Source organism: Barbus barbus (assembly GCF_936440315.1).
Source record: "Barbus barbus genome assembly, chromosome: 43".
NCBI lineage: Eukaryota > Metazoa > Chordata > Actinopteri > Cypriniformes > Cyprinidae > Barbus > Barbus barbus.
Genome location: NC_136721.1, coordinates 9,379,500 through 9,402,481, shown reverse-complemented (window position 1 = coordinate 9,402,481; position 22,982 = coordinate 9,379,500). Strand labels below are relative to the sequence as shown.

The window sequence follows — 22,982 nt, the reverse complement described above, 5'->3', positions numbered from 1 at the left end:
AGACACGACTTCTTGGAGAGGGGCCTTGCCATGCTGAGAGTACTACACACTAAAGCACAGCATGCTAAAATCTACTCCAAGAAGCTGTCTCCAAAATTCCCTTTAAAGCACCACTGCTACAAATAGTATTAGCTAAATATTGTGTCTCTACTAGTAATTTCACAGTGGTTTCAACAATAGATCGTCACAACTGTTTAGTGTTATCAAGACACCATCAAGTCTACAATCAAACATCTGAGATTCCAATATGAGCTCAAACATTTCTCAAATTCTTCCAAGACCAAGATCAGATTTTGTTTTTAGCTCAACACATTTATTATTTGCTTATATGAAACATAAGGGAGAACTCGATTATGTCTTTTGAGCTATGAAACAGCAACCTCTTACAAATGCGTTTTCCTCCATAACTCAGATCCCATTCCGTAACTCATTACATTGAGAGTTATTTTGACTTCCTCTCTGTGAATTTGGAACAGCGTATTAAAGTCTATAAGCAAAAATGCCATTACTGGGGTCATTTAACCTGACCTATTAAAGCACAACAATGTGTTTCATCATGTTAGAGTAGACATGAGTTAATTGTTGTAGTTATTTTGAAAATTTGAAGGCGTTGATTGTGTTCCACGAGAAAATCTCGGCAATAACATTTGTTTTGTTTGGCGGCCTCATGTGTCGCTGGGATGATGCGTGACTTATGATTCCCCCATTTTGTGCGGGCGACGCTCAATGTCTCCCCCCCCCCCCCCCCCCCCCCCCCTCTGTGCTCACGGCCCTCCTTTGCCTTTGTTTGTTATGTTGGACACTGATATGATAAATCTTCGCAAATGTCACTGACCAACCCATTGTGAACGCAGATGCAGCAGATCAGTACGACGAGAGAGAGCGTAACAGAGGAAAGGGATGAGCAGAAAGAGAGAGGAAAAATGGAGAATGAGTGAGAGGGCTTGAAAGAGGGATTGTGCAGGAGTTGCACTGTTTGCCTGAGTGGATCAGTCCTGAAACAGAATTAACCGCTACACTCCAGCCTGAAGACCTGCCAACTCACACTCGCAGAGGACAGGGGAAGGCAACACGATCGCCTGTGTGTGTGTGTGTGTGTGTGAGTGTGTGGTTTGCAGTTCTTGTTTGTGTGTGCTGTTGTCTCCTGGCCTGCCACAGGTGTCTGCTCTGTGTATACGGCAGATAAAGGAGAAAGGCCGAGTGTGGTGAGTGATAAATTGCGCTTGTTACGGTGTGATTTGTCACTCTTTTTCCCACAGTCTGACTGCGTCCTCTCCCGTCTTTCCACCTTTGATGGTGGACAATAAAGTGCCACTGCAGATTTTCTCTTTCTCATTCACTCATCTGAAAAAGGATGTGAAATCATAATCGCAGTGTGACTAGCTGTGTGTGTGCTCATATTTGTGCGTGCACAAAGGTTTTCTCACAGAAATTGTGATTCATGACTGAGTTAAAACTTGACATTTGTTTTTGTTTTTTTGTTTCTTTGTTTTTTTGGTCTGCAATTGTTCATTTAAAAATACTTAATGCCTTTTATATGCACAATCGCTTGAATATACCTCTTCTATGATAATATAATATAATATAATTTCTTAATTAAATAGTTTTTGTATTTTTGTGGACAAAGTCATAAATATCAGGTTGATTTAACTGTTAAGATATTACATAGTATCCTTTTAATAGAATTAGTGAATTATTTTAATTACTTTAATATTTTTGTGGGCATAAAGTAAAAAAATGTCAGGTTGATTTAACTGTTCTGATATTGTAAAGAAAAAAAGCCTTACAAGAATGAAATTCCTGAAAAAAAAAAAAAACATTGCTGTGTAGTTTGACATAATTACCTATTATTATTTCTTTTAAATTATTTTATTTTTACTAAGCCAGGCTTTTCCAAATTAGGGTTTGTAGTTGATGAGAAGCTAATAATTTTAAAATAAAAATAAATCACTTACTAAAAAAGATTCAATATTTGTTGGCCTACTTGTCATTTGATCATTAACTGGAATCAAAGAACCATGAACATGCAAATGTGTTTTTATATTATTAAAACAAAAACATCAAGAAAATATTTTAGTGATAATTGATCACTAGGAATTTTCAATTTTAGGAATCCCTATATTAAGCAATTCACATTCATTAATATTAGAAAGAAGATACGAATAAATGTACCTGTTTGAGGACATTTTATGCAGCTGTAAGAAAGAGCACTTGTTCATAATTATTAGTGAATGAGAGCCATTACATGTGGAGTGTGTGTGTGTGTGTGTGTGTGTTTTACGTCCAGAGCAGGACTGGATGGTATCGTAGACACAGAAAGAAGAATTGATTAAATTAGTCACTGTAGACATGACATGGAGAGCCCTGATGACACAGTTCCACTCGGCACAGCAGTTCTTTTGACTGTTGGCTGCACACGAGTGCGGATGGCATGGGGTGGTAAAATGTCCAGAATATATCAGCTGGCCTTGCTCCCAATCACAAACCCAGCATGTGCTTGATAGGTTGATCATGTATCTGAATACCTTTCTCTACCATGGTCAGAAAAACACTGCAGTTTGATGTTGTATGTATTGAAGATTCATAATATATAACACAATGACTTTACTGCCAATATAATATTAACCAACATTTGTATGAGTATTTTTTTTTAATGTGCTTTTTATTTGGTCATTAAACTTGGATGGTGCCATTTCACAGTCGGTGTAGATACGTTTTTGTACAGTATGTAAATGTTGTTGCTTATTACTGTGTAATATTTAATCCTTATATTGGTGCACATAACTGAAATTAAATGATTGAATGATTGAAATGATTAAATACAGATTTTGTGTGGAAAACTTTCTAAACATATTCCTAAATGATGATGCTTTTACATGCAAAATCTACTAGGCTACAATGTATGCTTGTTTGGTTAAAAAGAGGTTTAAAGGTTAAACAAAACCTTTAAGCTGTTGAAGAGCAAATACATAAATATTGAGGTATATTTCAAGATATTGAATATTGTTTTTCGCTATATCGTGAATGCATACTGCATATAGACTGTCAGTATATTATATCTATTTATACATAGACTATTCATTAATTTAAAAGCCACATCAAAGCTGACCTCCTTTCAGACCACGGCTTAGAGTTGAAGGTTTTTTAGAGCATCTCAAAGCTTCACATTTCTCTCTTTTCAATGTGGCATTTATTCTACAAGCTTCTGGTTTTCATGTATCTCTACCTTGTATTTCAATGCTCCATTTCTTGAGTTTTCATTTATGTTTTCTTTTGTGCGCCTGTCTCGTTTTTGTACGACTCGTGTCAGAGTTTACTTTGTGCACAGATTGAAAATCCAGAGCACAAACAGATGTGAAAGAAAGTGTATTTGGTGACAAACATAGTTCAGAAACAGAGGGTTTTGCTGTCTGTTAAAATAAGTGCTTCTGGGTTTATACTACAGCTGCTCATATAATCCTGCTCATTAGTTCTCATACTCATCCCCCTATTATTATTTAAATAATAATAATAATAAATAAATAAGAGGAATAATAAAAAAAATGCATTTTATTGTACTGAATTTGCATTAATTATCTTAACAGCATGCATTGTCTCCTCACATCCTGCAACAATTGATATACTCATATGCAACAAAAGGCTGCAAGAAAGGGTACCAAGGGTATCAAAATTTCTGAACAGGATCATTTATGTGAATTGAATTTTTTTGTCCTGTGGAATATAAATGCTAAACATCATACAGATCCTGTGAGGGGAATGTATGAGCAACTGGGAACTGAATGAAATGGTTATGTTTCACTTTATCATCAATCAGCAACGGTTTCACTCCATAAAGTAACACACTTTTCCCACTGTGTGTGTATGTGTGTGTGTGTGTGTGTGTGTGTGTGTGTGTCCTTCAGGTCGCCCCCTCCCTCCCACGCCTTCATCCAGTCTGCTCCCCCCAGCCCCTCCTCCCCCTTCCGCCCCCCTGCACCAGGCCGCCACCTCCATCAGGGAGTGTCAGATGCCCCTTTTGGACAGCGGCTCATCCCATGCCATACTGGACCCCCCTCCCGATGACGAGTTCTCCCCCAACTCCTACTTGTTCCGTGCACAGCCCCCCACCACCGGTAAGAGCGTCTCACTGCACTGCCGCATTCTCCATCATAACCAGCACCCTACTGTCATCTCTCTCAGCCCCTCCCTCCACCGACACTCAATCATCCTGTACATGAATGCTGTCCCATTGCCATAAGCCAGATTTTAGGAAAAAGGTGTGATTAAATTAAATTAGGGTGATTATTAGACTGTGTTGTAAGGGAAACATAAAAGTGTGTTCATAATGCATTTAACTTCCACTATGGGATGAATTGATAATTTAAACAAAACATTAAGGGCGGCATAATGTCAGACATTGGATCATATCTGTATTGGATCATAAAAAGTAAACAATTACATTAATTTTGGTTACATAAAAGTAGTAATTTTAGAGGTTGAGAAATGTGTTATTTATCATTTTGAAATATTATGAAAATATTATTAAATATTATTCATTCAAAATAAAATGTTATGCAAGGTATCTAGGGATATTTATTTAAAAAGCATTATAGGTTCAATTTTGGTTGTCTTAACGAATCTGGGCTGTTCACATAGAGGTTTCAGGTTTGATCCCAACTGGTGCTGACCAATCACCTGTAGCGTTGCTGAGGTCACAGTTTTCCACAAGATTAACCTCAGATTTCTCCTGGGGTTTGATGAGTCAATCAATCAGGTTGCTTCAGAATTCAAAGTGATTTTTTTTTTTGCATAATCATGCAACAAGCAATTTCATGTTATGTTTGGTCACTATTAGAAAAAAAAAAGAATTAAACCAGTTATATGCATTGATTATTTTAGTTGTTAGAAAATATCATCCTGTAATTATTTACATTTGGGTTAAGTCATTTATTGGAAATCAAGTGTATTGAATGTATTCTCTAAATATAATGAATTTCTGTATTCATTAAGAGTGTAACAATTCACTTATTTTCTCGATGGATTTTTGATTCACGAATCATTGATTTCAGCCAGTAATCTATTTCAAACACGAAGAATTGAATTAATCACAATTTTACGAATCATCTATAGGGATTTAATGCTTTAAAACATTTTTAAATATTTCAAAATGAAATGAGACCATGAACAGCGTTGTGTCTGCCCTCACATCTCTCCTTCACGCGCTCCAGTATTTACCGCCTGTCACAGGATTGTGCTCGCACTCCGTTCGCAGCTCTCACTGATACATTTTTTGAGCAGCCAATGTGTGATCTCTCCTTAGTACTCGCGGTCAGTACTGCTGAAGTAAATTATTTTTACTTTTCTGTAGTTTTTCAGTGGCTCTCAGTCATACCATTGACATTACCTGAGCAGTTGAAGGGTGCGCATTTATTGCATGGATGGAGCAAAAACAATGTCAGTGTCTAAAAGCATACGCACAATTCCATTGAATGATAAATTACTTTTCACAATATCATTAAATTGAATGTATGAAGGAAACTATTAAAATAGCATCAGCGTTAACAACAGCCTTGAAATAAGAGCACATGGTTGATCTCTCAATCACATACATGAAAGTTGCATTCATTAAAATAGCAAACAGGTAATGGGCACATTTTCTTTCAGAAACATCATTCACCGATGGGAAGGAATAGTTAAATACTGTAGCAAATACTGTAAAAATATGTCAATAATAAATTCCATATAAGTTTGATATTTTGTTTGAAGGTGCACTATAAAAACACAATCATTTAGGTGGGTGCTGAGTTTGTGTGCAGTTAACAGTCTGTCACGGGAAAGAGATCTGAGATGATTCTAGCCTGACACCCTCGGCCCGCCACAGCGGTTTTGTGCACTTCCCCCCGTCTATCTCTCTCTCACACTCTCTTTTCTCTCCTTACGCTTGTGTTGACAGTCCTATCGTTCTCCATAACCTCTTATACTAAATGTAATGGGACTTCTGTTGTTAATTCAGAGTACCGTAATTATATTTTTCTTATTTGCATGTGCATTCAAAGTAATTCGTTTAGACATAATAAGACATAATTCACAAATTAAAGACACTAAGAATAGATTTAGTATTGTAGTATTCTGAAGCTTTATGCTTCTCCTATAAAACCTGATTGGCAATGTTTTTTTTTTTTTTTAACCCACTGTTTTTCTGTGCATGCATGTGAGAGAAATGCCACATCGTTTCACACTAACGCAATGTTTTCTTGATTTCAGTGCTTTTCTTTCTTTCTTATACTGTATTTTATATTCTTAGTGCATAAATACATACAAAATATTTTATATTCTTAAATGACATAGATCATTACATAGAAGTATTTCAGTAATTTGTGTGTGTGTGTGTGTGTGTTTTGTAGCTTGTGAGTTTTGATTATAGATTCTTTTTGCTCAGTTTTTGCAGTATTTATGAATTTTACATTGAAAACTTTTTTATGTGTGCTTAATCAAGTGTACTTTATCTGTTGTAATACTTTAAGTAGATGCTTCACTGGCACGGCTAGAGCAACTGGATTTTAGAATAATGCTTTATAATTATATTCAAATCATTGTTACAACTGGGTAATTAATCAGAGAGTTTGAGATTGTAATTATTTACCACATGAATATGATAATGCTAGTATTTTTTTTATTATTTCTACACAATAATTTATTACCAGTATATTTTATTGGACCAGATTGAAAAAAAATAAAAATAAATAAAAGTCTGTACTTTCTCTTGTTAATACATGATGATACCTGATGGATGATCATGAGGAAGATATATCGTGCCTTGCACAACCTAGCGTACAAGCAGTCTGTTTAGTTCAATTATGAAGACTGTGAGGAATCCAGTTAAAATATGTTAAAATCAAGCTTTGACAGTTAAGAGTGTTAATTAACTAGGAGTCTTTCAACACTCTTTGAAAACATGCAGAATGAGAAAAAACCTTTGATATTTGCACCAGTCGTGTTTTTATCAGGCAGCATAGCAGAAATTATGTATCATACCGCATATGCTGCTCCTTCTTAAAATGGGTCAGAATTTTATAGAAGAAGTGGAATTATAGGCCTATATTTGTTCAAGAAAGACGTGATTATATACCACAGATGTTTGCCTTTTATATTCAGTAATCCTTTCATAATGTAGGTTCATTACATGACACCAGGCAGTCATATTACTCCTCAGTGCATGTGAAACGCTTGCAGATATTTAACATACGAGTGATTGTGCAGAAATGTTGTTCCTTTGAAAATTTCCTACGCGGTCAGTTCTAAGCATGCGTGAATTATCATGGTTCGCCATCAGTATCAACAGCAGCAGCACTGTGCTGACTATTCATTCTTAATTCTCAGAATTTACCAGATATGATAGCTGATCATTTTGATTATTATTATTATTATTATTTTATTGTTTTAGATGATGTCTGCTAGTATGAAAAAAATGAAAAATCAATCTCTGTACTTGTACTATGTTACAACAATATAGAAATTTCTGAAAATACAATAGCTGTTAACTATTATGTAATTATTCATATTTACTAGAATAATGACTGCACATTAAAACTTTTTTATGTATGCAAGTTAAATATGTGATTCTAAAAAAAAAAAAATAAATAATAATTTTAATCATGCATATATGTGACACTGGACCACAAAACCAGTCATAAGGGTCAATTTTTTTAAAATTGAGATTCATACATAATCTGAAAGCTGAATAAATAAGGTTTCCATAGATGTAAACCATGAGTTTGTTAAGATAGAACAATATTTGTCAGAGATACATTTGAATATCTGGAATCTGAAGGTGCAAAAAAAAAAAAAAAATCGAAATATTGAAAATAATTGCCTTTAAAGTTGTCCAAATTAAGTCCTTAGCAGTGCATATTACTAATCAAAAATTAAGTTTTGATATATTTACAGTAGGACATTTACAAAATATCTTCATGGAACACATATTTTATATATTTGCTTGAATGTATGCATAAAAATGACTAAAACATAAACAATTATGTCTAAGACTAAGATCATCTACTGTATCTGTTTAAATCTTTACATTGATGCCTAAAAGTGCAATAGTGATTGTAATTTCTATGCTGAAAATCGCTGTCAAAAAAGCACAGAAAATGACTGGTTAGAAAGAAAGAAAGAAAGAAAGAAAGAAAGAAAGAAAGAAAGAAAGAAAGAAAGAAAGAAAAAGCAAGCAAGCAAGAGAGAATAGAATAAATAAGCCATTAAATTCTCTGACTAATACTGATATAGTAATAATAATAATAATAATTGTCTATACTGATATGTTGTATAAGCACAGTTACGAGACATACAAGCTGTTCAACATACACACAGGTCTGAGGTGGCAGCAGTGCTCACTGCACCCCGTTCCTCCCACCCCTGAAGCGAGAGTAATTGGTATGCACTGATGTTCTTCTCCTCCGCGTGCATGTGTGTGTGATTATTCTGCAGTGAGACGGGTCGTGCTCGAGCCACTCGTTCTCAGAGGTGTCATCCACGCGGCCGAGGTGTGCTCGGGAACCAGAGCTTAACGTGCGCCTGGGAGACCTGTCTTGTCAGTTCGCTCGCTCTTTTGCCCATCTCTCTCTCCCTCAGCCGTTCCCTCAATCGCCCTCCACCCTTCCCATCAGAGTTTCTGTGGCGCTCTCTGTCCCTCCTTCCTCTGTCATCCTCTCCCTTTCGAGTCATCCTGTTCACCCAGTTTCCAGCCCTCTGTGCGGCTCGACGCTCGCTGCTCCTGGAAAGAGCTTCACTCTTAGCGTGCTAATGCCGCAGATAAATTATTCATATCTAGTTTCTGTGTTGTTCTTTTCGCTATTTCTGGAGTGTCCTGACTGTGGGGAAAAATGGTAATAAGGAAATTGGTGGAAGTTTGTGTTATGGCTTGAGCTCTATGTTTTCAGCTGTGAGGCGAATAAAACGGTTTCATTTGTGTTAATCAAGTGTCAGTCAGAATAAATTATATATTAGGGGACGTAAACATTTGCAGTATAATGAATGTAATTGTGATTTGTTAATTGTTTGGTTGGCATTTGTAATCAGAATAGGATGTCATTACTCCCTAATTAGTGGAGGCAAGTGTCTGAGACTGACCAAACTTTGTGTATTTTATTTTTCACTCACTTTTATTATATGTGACCCTGGACCACAAAGCCAGTCATAAGGGTCAAATGAAATTGAGGCTGAGATACTGTTTGAAAATCTGGAATCTGAGGGTACAAAAAAATCTAAATAATGAGAAAATCGCCTTTAAAGTTGTCCAAATGAAGTTCTTAGCAATGCATTTTAATAATCAAAAATTAATTTTTGATATATTTATGGTAGGAAATTTACAAAATATCATGATCTTTACTTAATATGCTAATGATTGTTGGCATAAAAGAAAAATCGATAATTTTGAGCCATACAATGCATTGTTGGCTATTGCTACAATTTACCCGTTACTGGTTTTGTGGTCCAGGGTCACATATTGCATATTTTACTGATGATTAAAAATAATGACAGTTCCCCCATCAGCCATTGGTCAGGCTGACAGATAGCCCCGCCCAAAACTCACACCATTGGCTGAGATGTAGTAGTTAGGCTTGTTTGGAGAGCGATAATGAATATTTACACTTTTCAGGGAAATTAAAAGGATAGATTGCCCCAAAGTAAAGAAGGTATTTTGAAGAATGTTGGTTACCAAACAATTTTGGTGACCATTGAATTACTTGTATGGGTAATTCAAGAATTGTGTTGGGATACTATATAATTCATTGTACTGAGGTATTTCTCAAAATATCTTCTTTCATGTTCCACACAAGAAAGAAAGTCACACAGATTTGTAACGACATAAGGGTGAGCAAAATTGTAATGTTTGAGTGAACTACCCTTTAAATCCACAAAATATATATTATATATGACCTGCATTTTAAACTGGAATATTAGAAAATGTTTAAATATGACACACTTCAGCTTTAAATCTTAGAACTAAGACGAAGAAGAAGGAAAGGCCAGCTGGTGACCAGCATTGAGCTATTTTTGTCCATCTGGATCCCAGTTCTTCAATAGCACAGGAGGGAGACTTCAGCTGACCTCACTGTATCTCTCTGCATGGAGATCTGACTTTTGCTGAGAATAAAACCGCTTCATATGTCAAGACAGTATATTGTAGGAAATAGTGATGGGTGGTATGACTGTGTGTCAGCTGGTATTTTGCTATTTTGTTATACAGTTTGTACTGGAATGTGGTTCTCACAGTCCTAGAAAAATCGGGTAACTTTAAAAGTGGGATCTTTGGAAAAATAATAGATATTTTATAATCAATGTATTTTTTTAATATTTTAAATTATTTCTTGAAATAATCTTCGTGAGTCTGTTCTGTTAAAAAGCAAAAAATTAGAAACCTTATCTAGTCATCACAAACAATTATGGGAAAAATACATTGAAATTAATTGGTCAGAAAGTGTGGGAACTTGGCCACAGAAGATGAATCAGTGGGAATGACGTTACACTTAACATGAGAAAGCTTGAGAAGTTGTTATCAAAGGGTGTTGATAAGCACAACGTCAGTATAACTGTTATCGCTTGCCAAACTGATTTATGTCATACGTGTATGTGTTTATGTGTTGTCTATATTAATAAGCCCATGAGGCTTAACCAGTCACAATTTATGACCGTAACTAGCAGTTCTATATTTTTACTTTCGTTGTGTTAAATAACTGAAAATTCTGAATACTTATTTTTTTTGGATTCTTTGATGAATAGAAAATTCAGAAGAACATAATTTATTTTAAATATAAATTTTTTGTAACATTATAAACTGTCACAACTGATCAATGCCTCCTTTCAGACTAAAAGAAAACCTTACTGACCACACACGAGTGGTAGTGTATAATCAATTCTTGGTTGAATTTCCAGGAAAATACATTACTCATATCATGACACACTGTAAAATTTAATTTGTACCACCTACCCCAGTAGGGCGTTGTTTTTTGCTCAGCTCTGAAGGCGATGTGTGCTGTAACTTTGTAGTCTGCTGAGTTCCAAATGCATTGCAGTTGCACATTTTTATATGTTTTTAATTAATTTCAGATATTTTTGTATATTAGCTCTGTGTTCACATGTTCTGTGTTCATACCTTTGAATGACAGTGTGAACATGTTGTTGACAAGGTTCCCATACTCCCACTCAGTGAAGCTCTGAAATATTGTTGCTTGTCATATACTGTCAAGCCAGATCTGTCGAGCGAGGCAAAGAAAAAAGAAAAAGAAAAAAAAAACGGCGGTTGGTGCGTGAAGAATTAGTCTGAGGATTGATGAAAGACAGAAGGTGGTTGGCCACCAATCATGACACCTCATTGCTCTCTCCTTCTCTTTCTCTTTCCCTCTCTTTCTGTAAACACTCAACTCTATAGCACGGAGCTCATTTACCCCCGCTCTGTCTCCAGGCTCCTCCTGCCACATTTAGATTGTGTCTTTTATCATTCCAAATTGACATTTATGCTTTTACTCCTATTGTTTTTCCACCGTTCCCACCGCTCATGTTGGGCAATTTATTTTAATCCTTGTCATGGCATAGCCTATAGCCTAGCAAAGCTTGGCTGCAGTAATTTCACCATTGCCATGCGCTGGAAACAAGAAGCCGCCACGCAGAGCTGTTGTCCCACGTCTCTTCCTCCATTCCTCCGCCTGTCTCACCAGCACCAGCTCAGTTCTTCTGGCCCGTTCGCTTTCTCTCGCATCTGTCTTTCTCTGTCTGTTCCTTTTTTAAGCTCTTTTTACTCAATTTAGCCCAATGGTGTATTTTTTTAAATGTACTGTACAGTCAACTATAAATAAAATACAATAAATAATATAAAATAGAAATTAAATATAATAAATAAATATAAATTATAATAATAAAATAAATATCAATATAATAATAATAATACTAAATAAATAAATAAATTAATTAATTAACCATCTGTCCGACCAGTAGCAGACCCAAAACCGTTTTGAAAATGGTCAAATTTGATCATTACAATACAATCTGCAGATTATTTCTTTTGTTTCTGGTTCTGTACAAATAAAATGAAACTAGCTAATATAGAAAATATTGTTTGGTCAGTATAAAAGTAATAGAAGTCTATGGAAAGTCCCAACAATTCACAGAAACAAACGTGTGTGTGTGTGTGTGTGTGTGTGTGTGTGCGTGCGTGTGCACCTGGTATTCATCACGTCCTGGGGACCAAATGTCCCCACAAGGATAGTAATACCAGTAAATCTTAATCTTGTGGGGACATTTTTTGGTCCCCATGAGGAAACAAGCTTATAAATCATACAGCATAAAGTTTTTTGAAAATCTAAAAATGCAGCATGTTTCCTGTGAGGGCTAAGTTTAGGTGTAGGGTTGGTGTAGGGCAATAGCACACACAGATTGTACAGTATAAAAACCATTACGCCTATGGGATGTCCCCATAAAACATGGAAACCCAACATGAGTGTGCGTGCGTGTGTGTGTGTGTGTTTAGAGGCGGGGTAAAAGACACACCTTCTATATTATTCCACTTGATTTCCGAATTCTCACGGCTTCATCTGTCGCTTGTGTAGCCAGACAGACAAGACAAATAAATGATATTTTCCACTATCTTTATAGGGGTTTCTCACTGATATGCCTTGAATGTAAATGTGTCTTTTTTTTTTCTTTTTTTTTTTAAGAAGGATAGGCTGGCAGGATGTACAGGAAGTTTCAATTTAGGCAAAAAAGGCCTTTTCTGAACCCACATAGTGTCGCTTTCCCTATGTTGCTTGTCGACTATTTTGTCTGCCTCCGCCACTTGCTCACTGAATCAAAACTCAATTATTCATAAACACTTCTAAATGGTGAAGAACGGAAAGCTGAGGGAGAAAGAAACAAAGCCTTGTGAAAAGAGAAAGTGATGGAGGCTGGTGGGAAATAAATGCATGTCAGTAATGGATGACAGAATAGCTTCACAGCTGTTTCGTGTCCCAATAAATCGAGCATTATGAAGCCCGTGTTGTAAGCGGAAGTTTTGAGAGGGAGCGAGCTGCAGGAGAGCAGAATCTGTGACCTTGTGTCATGAAAGAGTTTCTTTCCCTGCACAAAATGAAGCTCTTTTAGTTCGTTTTACAGAACTCAATCATGAACAACACCAGGGTGAAATTTTGTTATTGTCTATATTGCAAGAGAACAGACAAAAGCAGCCAAGGCAGGTCTTTAGTTCTTTGAGATTAGGATACTGAATGTCCTTCTGTTGTGTATTGTACAATTTATTTATTTATTTGATTTTTTACCCTCTAGATATATTGAGTCTAAAAAATAATTGGCACATATAGGAACTATTGCTAGTGGCAAAAATCTAAAATATATTTTATTTTATTATTTTATTTTTATATAAACCATGTTTTTCTGTGCACTTAAGGGTTTTACTGTTTAACAGCAATTAAAAAAAGAAAGCACAAACACAATGCACACCTTTTGAATATATTTTATTTTTAAAAGACATAAACATGATAAATAATATGAACTCAAACATGAGTATAGTGTAACGTTCATATGATATACACAATGCTATCTAAAATAACATTTAAAAAGTTGTATTATTTCTATCAATTTTTTCGCTCTCCCTTTCTTGTGCATCATTCATATATGACAATAAAATAATACAAATTGTTAGTGTGTCAACAGTGATAAAGCATAGCTATTTTTTCAATTTATGTAATTACAAAACATCTTTAATGTTTAAGTCATTATTGTGAACATTGTAATGAAATCCAGAACTATTATATGTTGAATGGAAAATTTTAATGTATATGATTAATTTTAAAAACAGATTCTTCTGTTATCGGCCTATTTCCCCCTCTTAGCTTTTGTTATTTGCAAAATCCACCACTGGTTGACCTCTAGTCATACGTTCAATATGTTCAATTAAGTTGCCGTATCATCCGTCGGAGAAATGTTCCAGAGAGCAAATTCATAGCTACACACTCTGGCAATCAATATCTCTTTCCACAGGCGTCTTAAACGACCCCCTGTCTTCTACCTCCTGCTTGGGAAAGATGTGCACATTACAGTGAGAGATTTTGTATTTAGGCTCTTTCACGTAACTAATAGCTAATAACAGTAGTCGCCTGTAATCTCTGCATTACTGTACTGACTTTACCTCGGTTCTCCGGCTGTGAGCTCCACGTCCAGGATAATGGAAGCGCAGGAGCGGCCCATTGTCCCTCTGTGATTCCAGCGCTTCACACTGAGACCCCTGGCGTGCCGTTCTCACATGCGAACGAGAAGAGAATCCCAAAAGCGCCATCCTTTATTTGCCCATTGAAGGCCACTGTCACAGCAGCCCATTCAGACGGCGCTTCTTCTGCGCCTGTCGCATCAATTTCGGCCAACTACGCCAGGTCCCCTTGAAAAAACAAAGAATGACGCCCCGGTCGTGGCAGCGCTTTAAACCCTTAAAAGCATAAGTTCCTCCCTGCCTTTGTTCCAGTGTGTGGAAAGTGGCTGGGCAGGTTTTGATGGGCATGTCACTGGGCAATAATCCAGTGTTTTGAGCACCATTGTTGGAGCCAAAGAGTTCCTCCAGAGTTCCTCTGGCGCTGTAAGCTGAGAGAGCAGGGCTTTGTGCCCGGCCGGGTTTTGTTGCGCTCCGTTTTTAGAGCGCTCTGACACACTGCATGTAGAGAGATTACACAGCCCTGGCCCTCAGACCATAGCCGATCTCCTGTTGGTCTAAAATCCTCTTTCATCTCGGAACCTCTTCTTAAGGGACACAATGGCACTTTTGAATCCCTTGCTTTCCCCTCTTTTCACAGGCTCCTGGAAGAATTTGCTTCCGTTTGACCTCATGCGCTGATGCTGGGAGGTGCGGCGGAGGGTGTGAAACACGCATTATCATATTCGCTGTGTTGTTTGCAACCGCTACGTTGAAGAAAAACAAATAAAAGGTGGAATATATGACAGAAATAAACCCAGGCCTTTGTGGTAGTTCATGTGGATAATTGAATTTTTACTTTAGACACTCAGGAATGTAGACACATCTGTTAAACCGCTAGACATGCTTGAAAACAATATTTGTTCAGAGACCATCAGGTGGGGCAAGTATCTTGGTTTATTATGTGCTGTAAAAGATAGTACCTACCTATGTATCTCAGTTGTTAACATGCTGAGACGATTGCACAATAAAACACTACATGCTGTCATTAAATGTTTAAAAATTTTAACACTTTTGCACGTCTAAAATAAATCATAAAACACCGGACTAGGCTATCTCTTATTATAGCAATTTTTTTGTATATTATATTATATTATATTATTTAGAATTCATATTATGTAATAGTATATAATAGAATTATATATTTACATATTATAATAGAATAATTATTATTAGAATTATGATATTAGAATATATTATATTTACAATTCATATTATATAATAAAATATATTAGAATTATGGCTTCATTATACTATAAGTGTGTGTGTGTGTGTGAGTGTACACACAGAGACACACACACTTATAGTATAATACACATATATATATATATATATATATATATATATATATATGTGTGTGTGTGTGTGTGTGTGTGTGTGTGTGTGTGTGTGTGTGTGTGTGCGTGTGTGTAGAATATGGCTGTATTCAACTATAAATGTTAAAATAAATGTTAAATTTAATGTTTTTTTTGTTTGTTTGTTTTTTATATGCTTTATATGCAAGCATGTCAGGAGCTAGAAGGCAATGCAAATTTATTTTAATAGAGTCTTCAGTTCCAGACATGTTTTATTTCTCCACCTAGCATTGGATTTTATCAAAGTCTTTTTTGTGTGTCTGCTTAGATCTTATTATCTATAATTGATCCTTCTCTCTGTTGCAATATGTCTAGCATTTCACCTCTCCTTCTTTCAGTTACAAACGTTTCATGCATGACTACTGAACATTAAAAAAGATTACAGTTGCACTGAATCAAAGCAACCTGAACAACTCGATTTTTTTCATTTGTGGTCTAAAACATTTTGCAGACAGCATCCTATAAGAGAAGTTCTGTGATTTATCTCCCTTTTCTCTCTGTCTTTCAGGTGCGTCCAGTCATCACAGTCAGACCTCCCTGCGTCCTGCTCTGCCTCCCCCGCACAACCACCACCAGTCATCAGCTAATTCCCTCAATCGCAGCAACCAGGCCAGCCGGCGGAACCCACAGAGCCACGCACCTACTGCCGCCCCGCCAGATGGACCCTCCACCCCTGAATCCGTCCAGCTCCATGACAGTTGGGCTCTTAACAGCAGTGTCCCACTGGAGACACGGTAAGTTTCACAAAAACACCAAAAGACACCTGCTAGGGCGGCAGATTTCATTTTGGGAAAATTATTCATTTATATTGACAGCATATTATGATCTCTTGTGTTGTGTCTTAATAAAGGGGGAAGTATTATTGTTATGTTATAAAAATATATAAAATATATGATAAAATAATAAGTTTCAAATTATATAATAAAATAAAACATAATAATTATTAAAATGCATTATTCATTTCCATTAATATTATGTTACAATAACAACAATTGTTTAATACAATATTAAAATCAATTTGTTTAATGACTGACTATACCAGAATTGTATAGTGTTTTTATCAAATATAAATATATGCATATAAAAGAGATCAAATAAAAAGTAAATGAACACTTACTACTAATAAAAAACAAGATTTTACAAAATTACAGTTTTAAATAATAGACGTTTTTATATTTTATATTTATATTAATAATTATTTAAATGCATTATTTTCATTTATATTACATTCAGCTATATTTTAATTTATATAAAAAATAATATAATCTATATATTTCTGTGAGTAATTATACAGTAATTGTCCTAAATAAAATACAATGTTCAATCCCTAGAATACACTTCCAGAGTTGTCTGGATATGCATATATATATATATATATATATATATATATATATATATATATATATATATATATATATATATATATATTCACTTGAGCATTTATAATATATACATATTTTGAATTTTGGCAATCACTGCAATTATACCCCAGTCTACAGTGCACAGACACAAAAGATACAAACTCATATCACCCACCCAGAGACCATCACCAAACACTTAGTCACAGCCTGTCACACTCACACACACATTGGATTATGTGTGCTGGGTCTCTGTGGGTTGTATTGTTTTTGTTTGTTTATTGGGTAGTATAGTGTATCTCTTCTTGCAGGACTGGAGGTTTGCTCCCCTTGACTCAACAATACTCTCCTCTATTGCCGTATACACTATATATGAGACACACACTCTTTTTTGTCTATTTCTTGTTCTCGCTCTTTTTTTCTTCGGTTCCCATCCCCCTATCATTCAGATGTTTTATTCACCAGGTGCTCCGATACACATCAAAACCCAGTTCCTTTAGTACTCCACCTAGCACCACGCCGCATGTCCAATGCCGTGTCGGCACATACGTCCAATCCATGAAGAGCCAGGCCACACACACGCATAAACACACATCCACACACACTCCACGTCCATCAGCGCCAGTCACCATCCATCTCCGCACAGATCCCTCTCGCTCTGTCTCTCCGTCGCTCTCTCCCATGAAAAAAATTGACACTCACTTTCAGATGAAGCAAGCGCCGCCTGAAAAATAGGTCATGCGATGGCAAGCATGCAAAGCAGGGCTGCCACGGCGTGCACGGGATATGAAAAGTTCTGCTTTGAATGCTAGTGTACTAGCAAGAGAGGAATAGGGTCATATGGTGACAGATTGGTTGAGAGTCACAGAAAGTGAGGAATGTGCAGCTGTCGCATTAGATGAAGTGGCTCAGTGGTCGGGAGTCTGGAGCCAAGGGGATCGCAGGTGGAGCAGGCTGGAGTTCGGAGGGAGTTTTTACTGCCGACGCATGCAGCTGCATCCCAGTTCATCGCAGTTTTGAGCGGCCGCAGGTTTGCTTCTTCAATATTCTCCGTGCACACGCACGCAAATGCACTCTCAGATCCTTCAAATGTATCAAGCTGCCTCCAGACTTTGGACAGACTACCCACAATCCCCTGACACTTCAAAGCTCTACCCTTGGCTGGCAGATTAGAATGACTTCTTTCAGAGCATATGGATGTGACCTCAAACACCCTGTACCTCATATTGCTTTGTCTGTTAGACAGTCCTGTCTGCGCAAAGTGCAAACCCTGCACTTCTCACGACGTTTTCATGAGATAAATACCATCGGGTATTTACAGAGGCAATTTGGAGTTACTCTCAGCTCTGCCGTGTTTTTGTAGTGGAGTCAGTGGTGATTTGACCCACTATTTGATGCAGCTGTCTGCCCTGTGGCTATTAGGATGTGTGAAAAAAAACAGTTAGTAAATGATCAAAAATATTTTTAAAAATATAAAATATACACTACAAGCTGCTAATAAAACGAAGCTCAATGCATTAAAGGCAAAAATATATTTTAGACCATAAAATCATAAATAATAGTGCTGTCAAACGATTAATCGCCATTAATCGAATCCAAAATAAACGTTTTTGTTTACATGATATATGCATGTGTGCTGTGTATATTTGTTATGTATATATAAATACATACACATGCATGTATATATTTCAGAAAAATATGTTATGTTTATATATTAAATATATTTATTTATAATGTAAATTATATGAATATAAATATAGACATGTAAATACATGTAAATAGTTTCAAAATATATACTGTGTGTGTGTGTATTTATATATGCATAATAAATATACACAGAACACACACATATATTACGCAAACAAAAACTTATTTTGGATGCGATTAATCGTGATAAATCATTTGACAGCACTACTAAATAATTTTAACATCTGAAATATATGTAATGGAACTTGGTTTAGGAAGAATGTTTAGGGTGGTACCATCATACATAAACTAAAATAAAAATATTAACTGAAAGCACTAAATATTAAAAAAATCCTAAAAATTCTAAAATATAAAAATATGTAATTTTATTAATTAAGCAGCATGTATTTATTTATTTTACTATTTGTGACCCGTGCTGGCAAAATGAGTTGGAATGAGCAAATTTGAGTTCAAAAATGTGTTCTATTTAGTTTCACATTCTCCATTAAAATACCTTCAAAATGAATGATATATGACTTGTTGGAATCGTATAAAAAATGACTGAGGTACAGCTTTTTGAAAGAGATAAGAGTCAGCAGAGTTAATTTTGAGAAAAATCGAGTTAAAGTTTGCTGAAGATTCCAAAGCAAAATCGCCAAGCAAAGTTGCATATTTTACTCTAATTTATTTCTTAATAATAATTACTATATTATTAATCACAATATAGCTATTTTTATTTTATCTTTGTTATTAAATATAAGAACAAAAATGCAAATAAACTGTGGTTTAATGAAGAGCAGCGAGTGATTGCGTCTTTTCTTTCAATGTATGATTAACATTGAGACAGATCTATATTAAGACCTACTGTAGTGCATGGATCTAATATAATGTTACACATCAGATTTTTTCCCAACCATTAACTAAACATTCATGTAAAACATAACAGATTATGTTTGTGTGAATCTCACCAAGACATATTTCACAATAATCTACTTTATAGGGAGATTGCGCGCTCTTGGAGAGGCATGTCTTATGCACATGCTTTGCAAATGTCAGTCAGCTGACCATATTTCACTGGTTTGGACTCGTCATGTAATCGAGAATTCAGTATGAATATTAACAAAGCTGGAATGCTGCGCTTTGGAACAATAGACCTAAAACTTGTGGTGAGAAGCAGCAGCAGTCGTCCAGAAGTGAGCAGCAGAAAAGGTACTCCTTTCAGAAAACGTACAAATAAAGTTCATTTTAAATGTTTAATTACTATTTGGAGCATTGGGATCGCTAGAAGAGGGCTTAATAAACTCATTTTTGTGAAGACCTCAAATTCGACCAAAACTGACATTTTTCACTTCTTTTGCCTGTAGCTCAAAATTAAGCTCAATGAACTGATTTGCTAAACAAACCATCAGAATGAACTGATTCAATAGAACAAATATCCGAATTCCCAACAGTATTACAAATAGATAGGAGAGCGTGTTTCATTACTCATAGCATCGGTTGTCATGCTATCCCGTCACTTACTGGAAAAAGTAGCTTGTTTCTGGAAAAGCTGTTTTCTATTTTGAAAGCAGCTGAACTACTGTCAAGCAAAAACTACTGCACTGAAAAATACTAGTTACATTAGAAGCATCATTTCTTTTAGTTGTAATTAGCTGTGTCTTAAATCTCTTGGTGACAGATGAAAATAAACCATTTCGTTGTGCTGGCCAGTCACAAGTGCACCTTAATATGCACGTTTCCCCAAGCTTATTGGTCTACATGAACAGACTCGTTCAATACTCTTACAGTTTCTGCTGCACAGAGGGGAAATTCCAGATGCTCAAAGGTTTGAAAAAATGCAGGCTCACGGTGTCTAGCTATGCAAGACTAATTATCTTATGAAATAGGATCTCCATCGTTATCTCCCGTCAGTGCATAAGAAATGGCCCAGTTCTGAGGAGCAGCAGAGAGAAGAACTTTTTTTTATTCAAACTGTTTTCCTCCGGGACGTCACACCACCATCAAAATCTCAACTGAGTGTGTGTTAATAGCGCAGTATCAGAGTGCACTGAACACTTGAGCTCTGGGAGCTCTCCTCTATCGTCTCGAGTTTTCAGCCTCACGTTCAGGAAGCTAAGTATTTATGTGGAAAAAAAATAGGGCCTGCCATAGAGACGGAGCCCAATTAGAGGTGGTTTACTTGGGCTTAAACTCCTGCAGTGCCCCCCTGAGCTGGAGCTAATGACGGTGTGCTCTATCTTAGTGGACGGATATGGGAGAAGAGTCTCTATTAGGCGTCAGCGAAGAGCTTGTGTGTCTGCCTGCTGTCTTTTTCTTTTCTTTTCCCCTTCTATCGCTCTCCCCCTGTGGGCTTGTTTGAAGCATCGGTGTCATTTCTCTCACTTGTTCTGCACATGACTTGTCATCCCCTAACAGGCCTCTAACTTCTCCGCAGAAAATACAGAGAAGAAATACTTGCCTTTCCTGTACTGAATCTCAGCTATTGCTAACTGCTTTTGTTCATTGCCAGATATATAAATGGACCAGGAGGAATCTGCAGGCTTTTATGCACAGATTTTGTTTTTGTTTTTTTTTGTTGTTGTTGTTTTTTTTTTTTTTGGGGGGGGGGGGGGGGGGTGGAAAGGTTGAAATGTTGTAAAACTTAAGCTGAGAGTACTACATGTCAGTGATAGGAGAAAATATATAGACTCCCATTCAAAAGTTTGGTACCTATAAGATTTTTTTGATATTTCTGAAGTATCTTCCCTATATATAAAAAAAGTAATACATTTAAAATACATTGATTTCATACTATGCAAATCTATTACAAATCTAGTTTTTCCCAATTGCTTAGACATAATTCTAGGAATAACTCACCATTTTCTCAAATCTTCACACCCAATGGTACAAACAGCTAACTTCTGAATCCCAATTCAAACTTTGCCCTCAGACAATACAAACAAACTGTCAAAAACACAGACTACATGACTGTTTTTTAATCACAGCACTGACTAATAACTCTTTTAGAAACAACCCTGACAAAAGAAATGCAAAACAGTACTGTTTTAATGTGTTTGTGTGATTACATAATTGGACAAAGCAATACTGTACATTCTGTTTAGGACAAAAACCTGACCTTTGAAATGTCACACTCACATATAATACTTAAATTTTCCAAAAGCTTTATTTCCAAAGGCAGCAAATGTATAGGTTACTCAGCAACGGCATCAGCATCAACGTTCTCATCATCATCTTGTCTCAGGTCTGGTTCAGGCCATAATATCTCATCAGCATCACACATTATGTTTGCTCTTGCAAGGCAGCATGGAAAAAATGCCCTTGTGTGCTTTATATAACCCTGGATACACATCTCCACAGGTATCCAGAATTGCTTCCAGGAGGTTTTGGTGTACGTAGGGGTTGCGGTCATACACTTTCCACCACCATGCTAAGAAAAATTCCTCAATCGGATTCAGAAATGGGGAATATGCTGGCAAAAAAAAGAACATTGAACCTGGGGTTGTCATTGAACCAGGTGTGAATCAGAGCAGCACGATGGAAACTCACGTTATCCCAAATGACAACATATTGGAGCTGCTCTGGTTGCCCTGGTTGTCCTGGCTCCCCTTCCTGTTGAAGAATGTTATTGTGCAAGTTATCTAGAAATTAAAGGAGTTGTGCCATGCTGTATGGACCCAGTTTGGCATGGCGGTGGAGGACGCCACGATTGCTGATGGCTGCATATATGGTGATGTTGCCTCCCCTCTGGCCAGGAACATGTGTGACCGCACGATGACCAAGGATGTTGCGTCCTCTTTTGCGCCTTTTTGTCAGGTTGAACCCGGCCTCATCAATGAAGATGTACTCATATGGGTCAGCCATAGCATCCAGCTCAAAGATCCTCTACAGAAGTAAAAAAAAATAAAATAAAAAAAATGTTATTACTGTACTACAAATACAGTACTGTAGTGTACCACTGCACTGGAATGAAAGCTTGTGCAATGCAGATACTGTAACACTGCTATACAGCACTGTATTGATGTGCAGGAGAGACAGACCATATTCTACACACTGTACAAATTCTGTACTGTATATCAGTTACCTGCACATATTGGAATCGTTGCTCCTTAACTCTGTTTGAATCCCTTTCATAAGGCACACGGTACAGCTGCTTTGTCCTTATTTGGTTCCTCTAAATGATCCGTTCAATAGCGGAAATGCTGATGCTGTCAGTTCTTTGGAAGACTACCTGATCTTCAACTATTTGGGTTTGAATTTCCCTCAAACGGATGACATTATTGGCAACTACCATATTCACCAGGGCAGTCTCCTGCTCAGCTGTGAGCAGTCTTCTCCTACCTCCTATAGATGGCCGCCTCTCAGTTCTGCAAA

The 22,982-nt window shown here is 36.5% G+C and overlaps 1 protein-coding gene across 3 annotated transcripts in view; it reads left to right on the top strand.

The window, feature by feature from the left end:
• Positions 1-22,982, top strand: part of LOC306862811 (teneurin-2-like) — a gene marked incomplete at its 5' end in the record, with an annotated part of 193,201 nt that overhangs the window by 111,965 nt on the left and 58,254 nt on the right. For 2 of the 3 annotated variants that reach the window (XM_079405820.1, XM_079405819.1), the window contains one exon: positions 16,076-16,301. In XM_079405820.1, the coding sequence (XP_079261946.1) occupies positions 16,076-16,301 (226 nt within the window). Of the gene's footprint in view, positions 1-3,902; positions 4,113-16,075; positions 16,302-22,982 lie in introns of all 3 variants that reach the window. The other variant, XM_079405818.1, reaches the window with a different exon arrangement.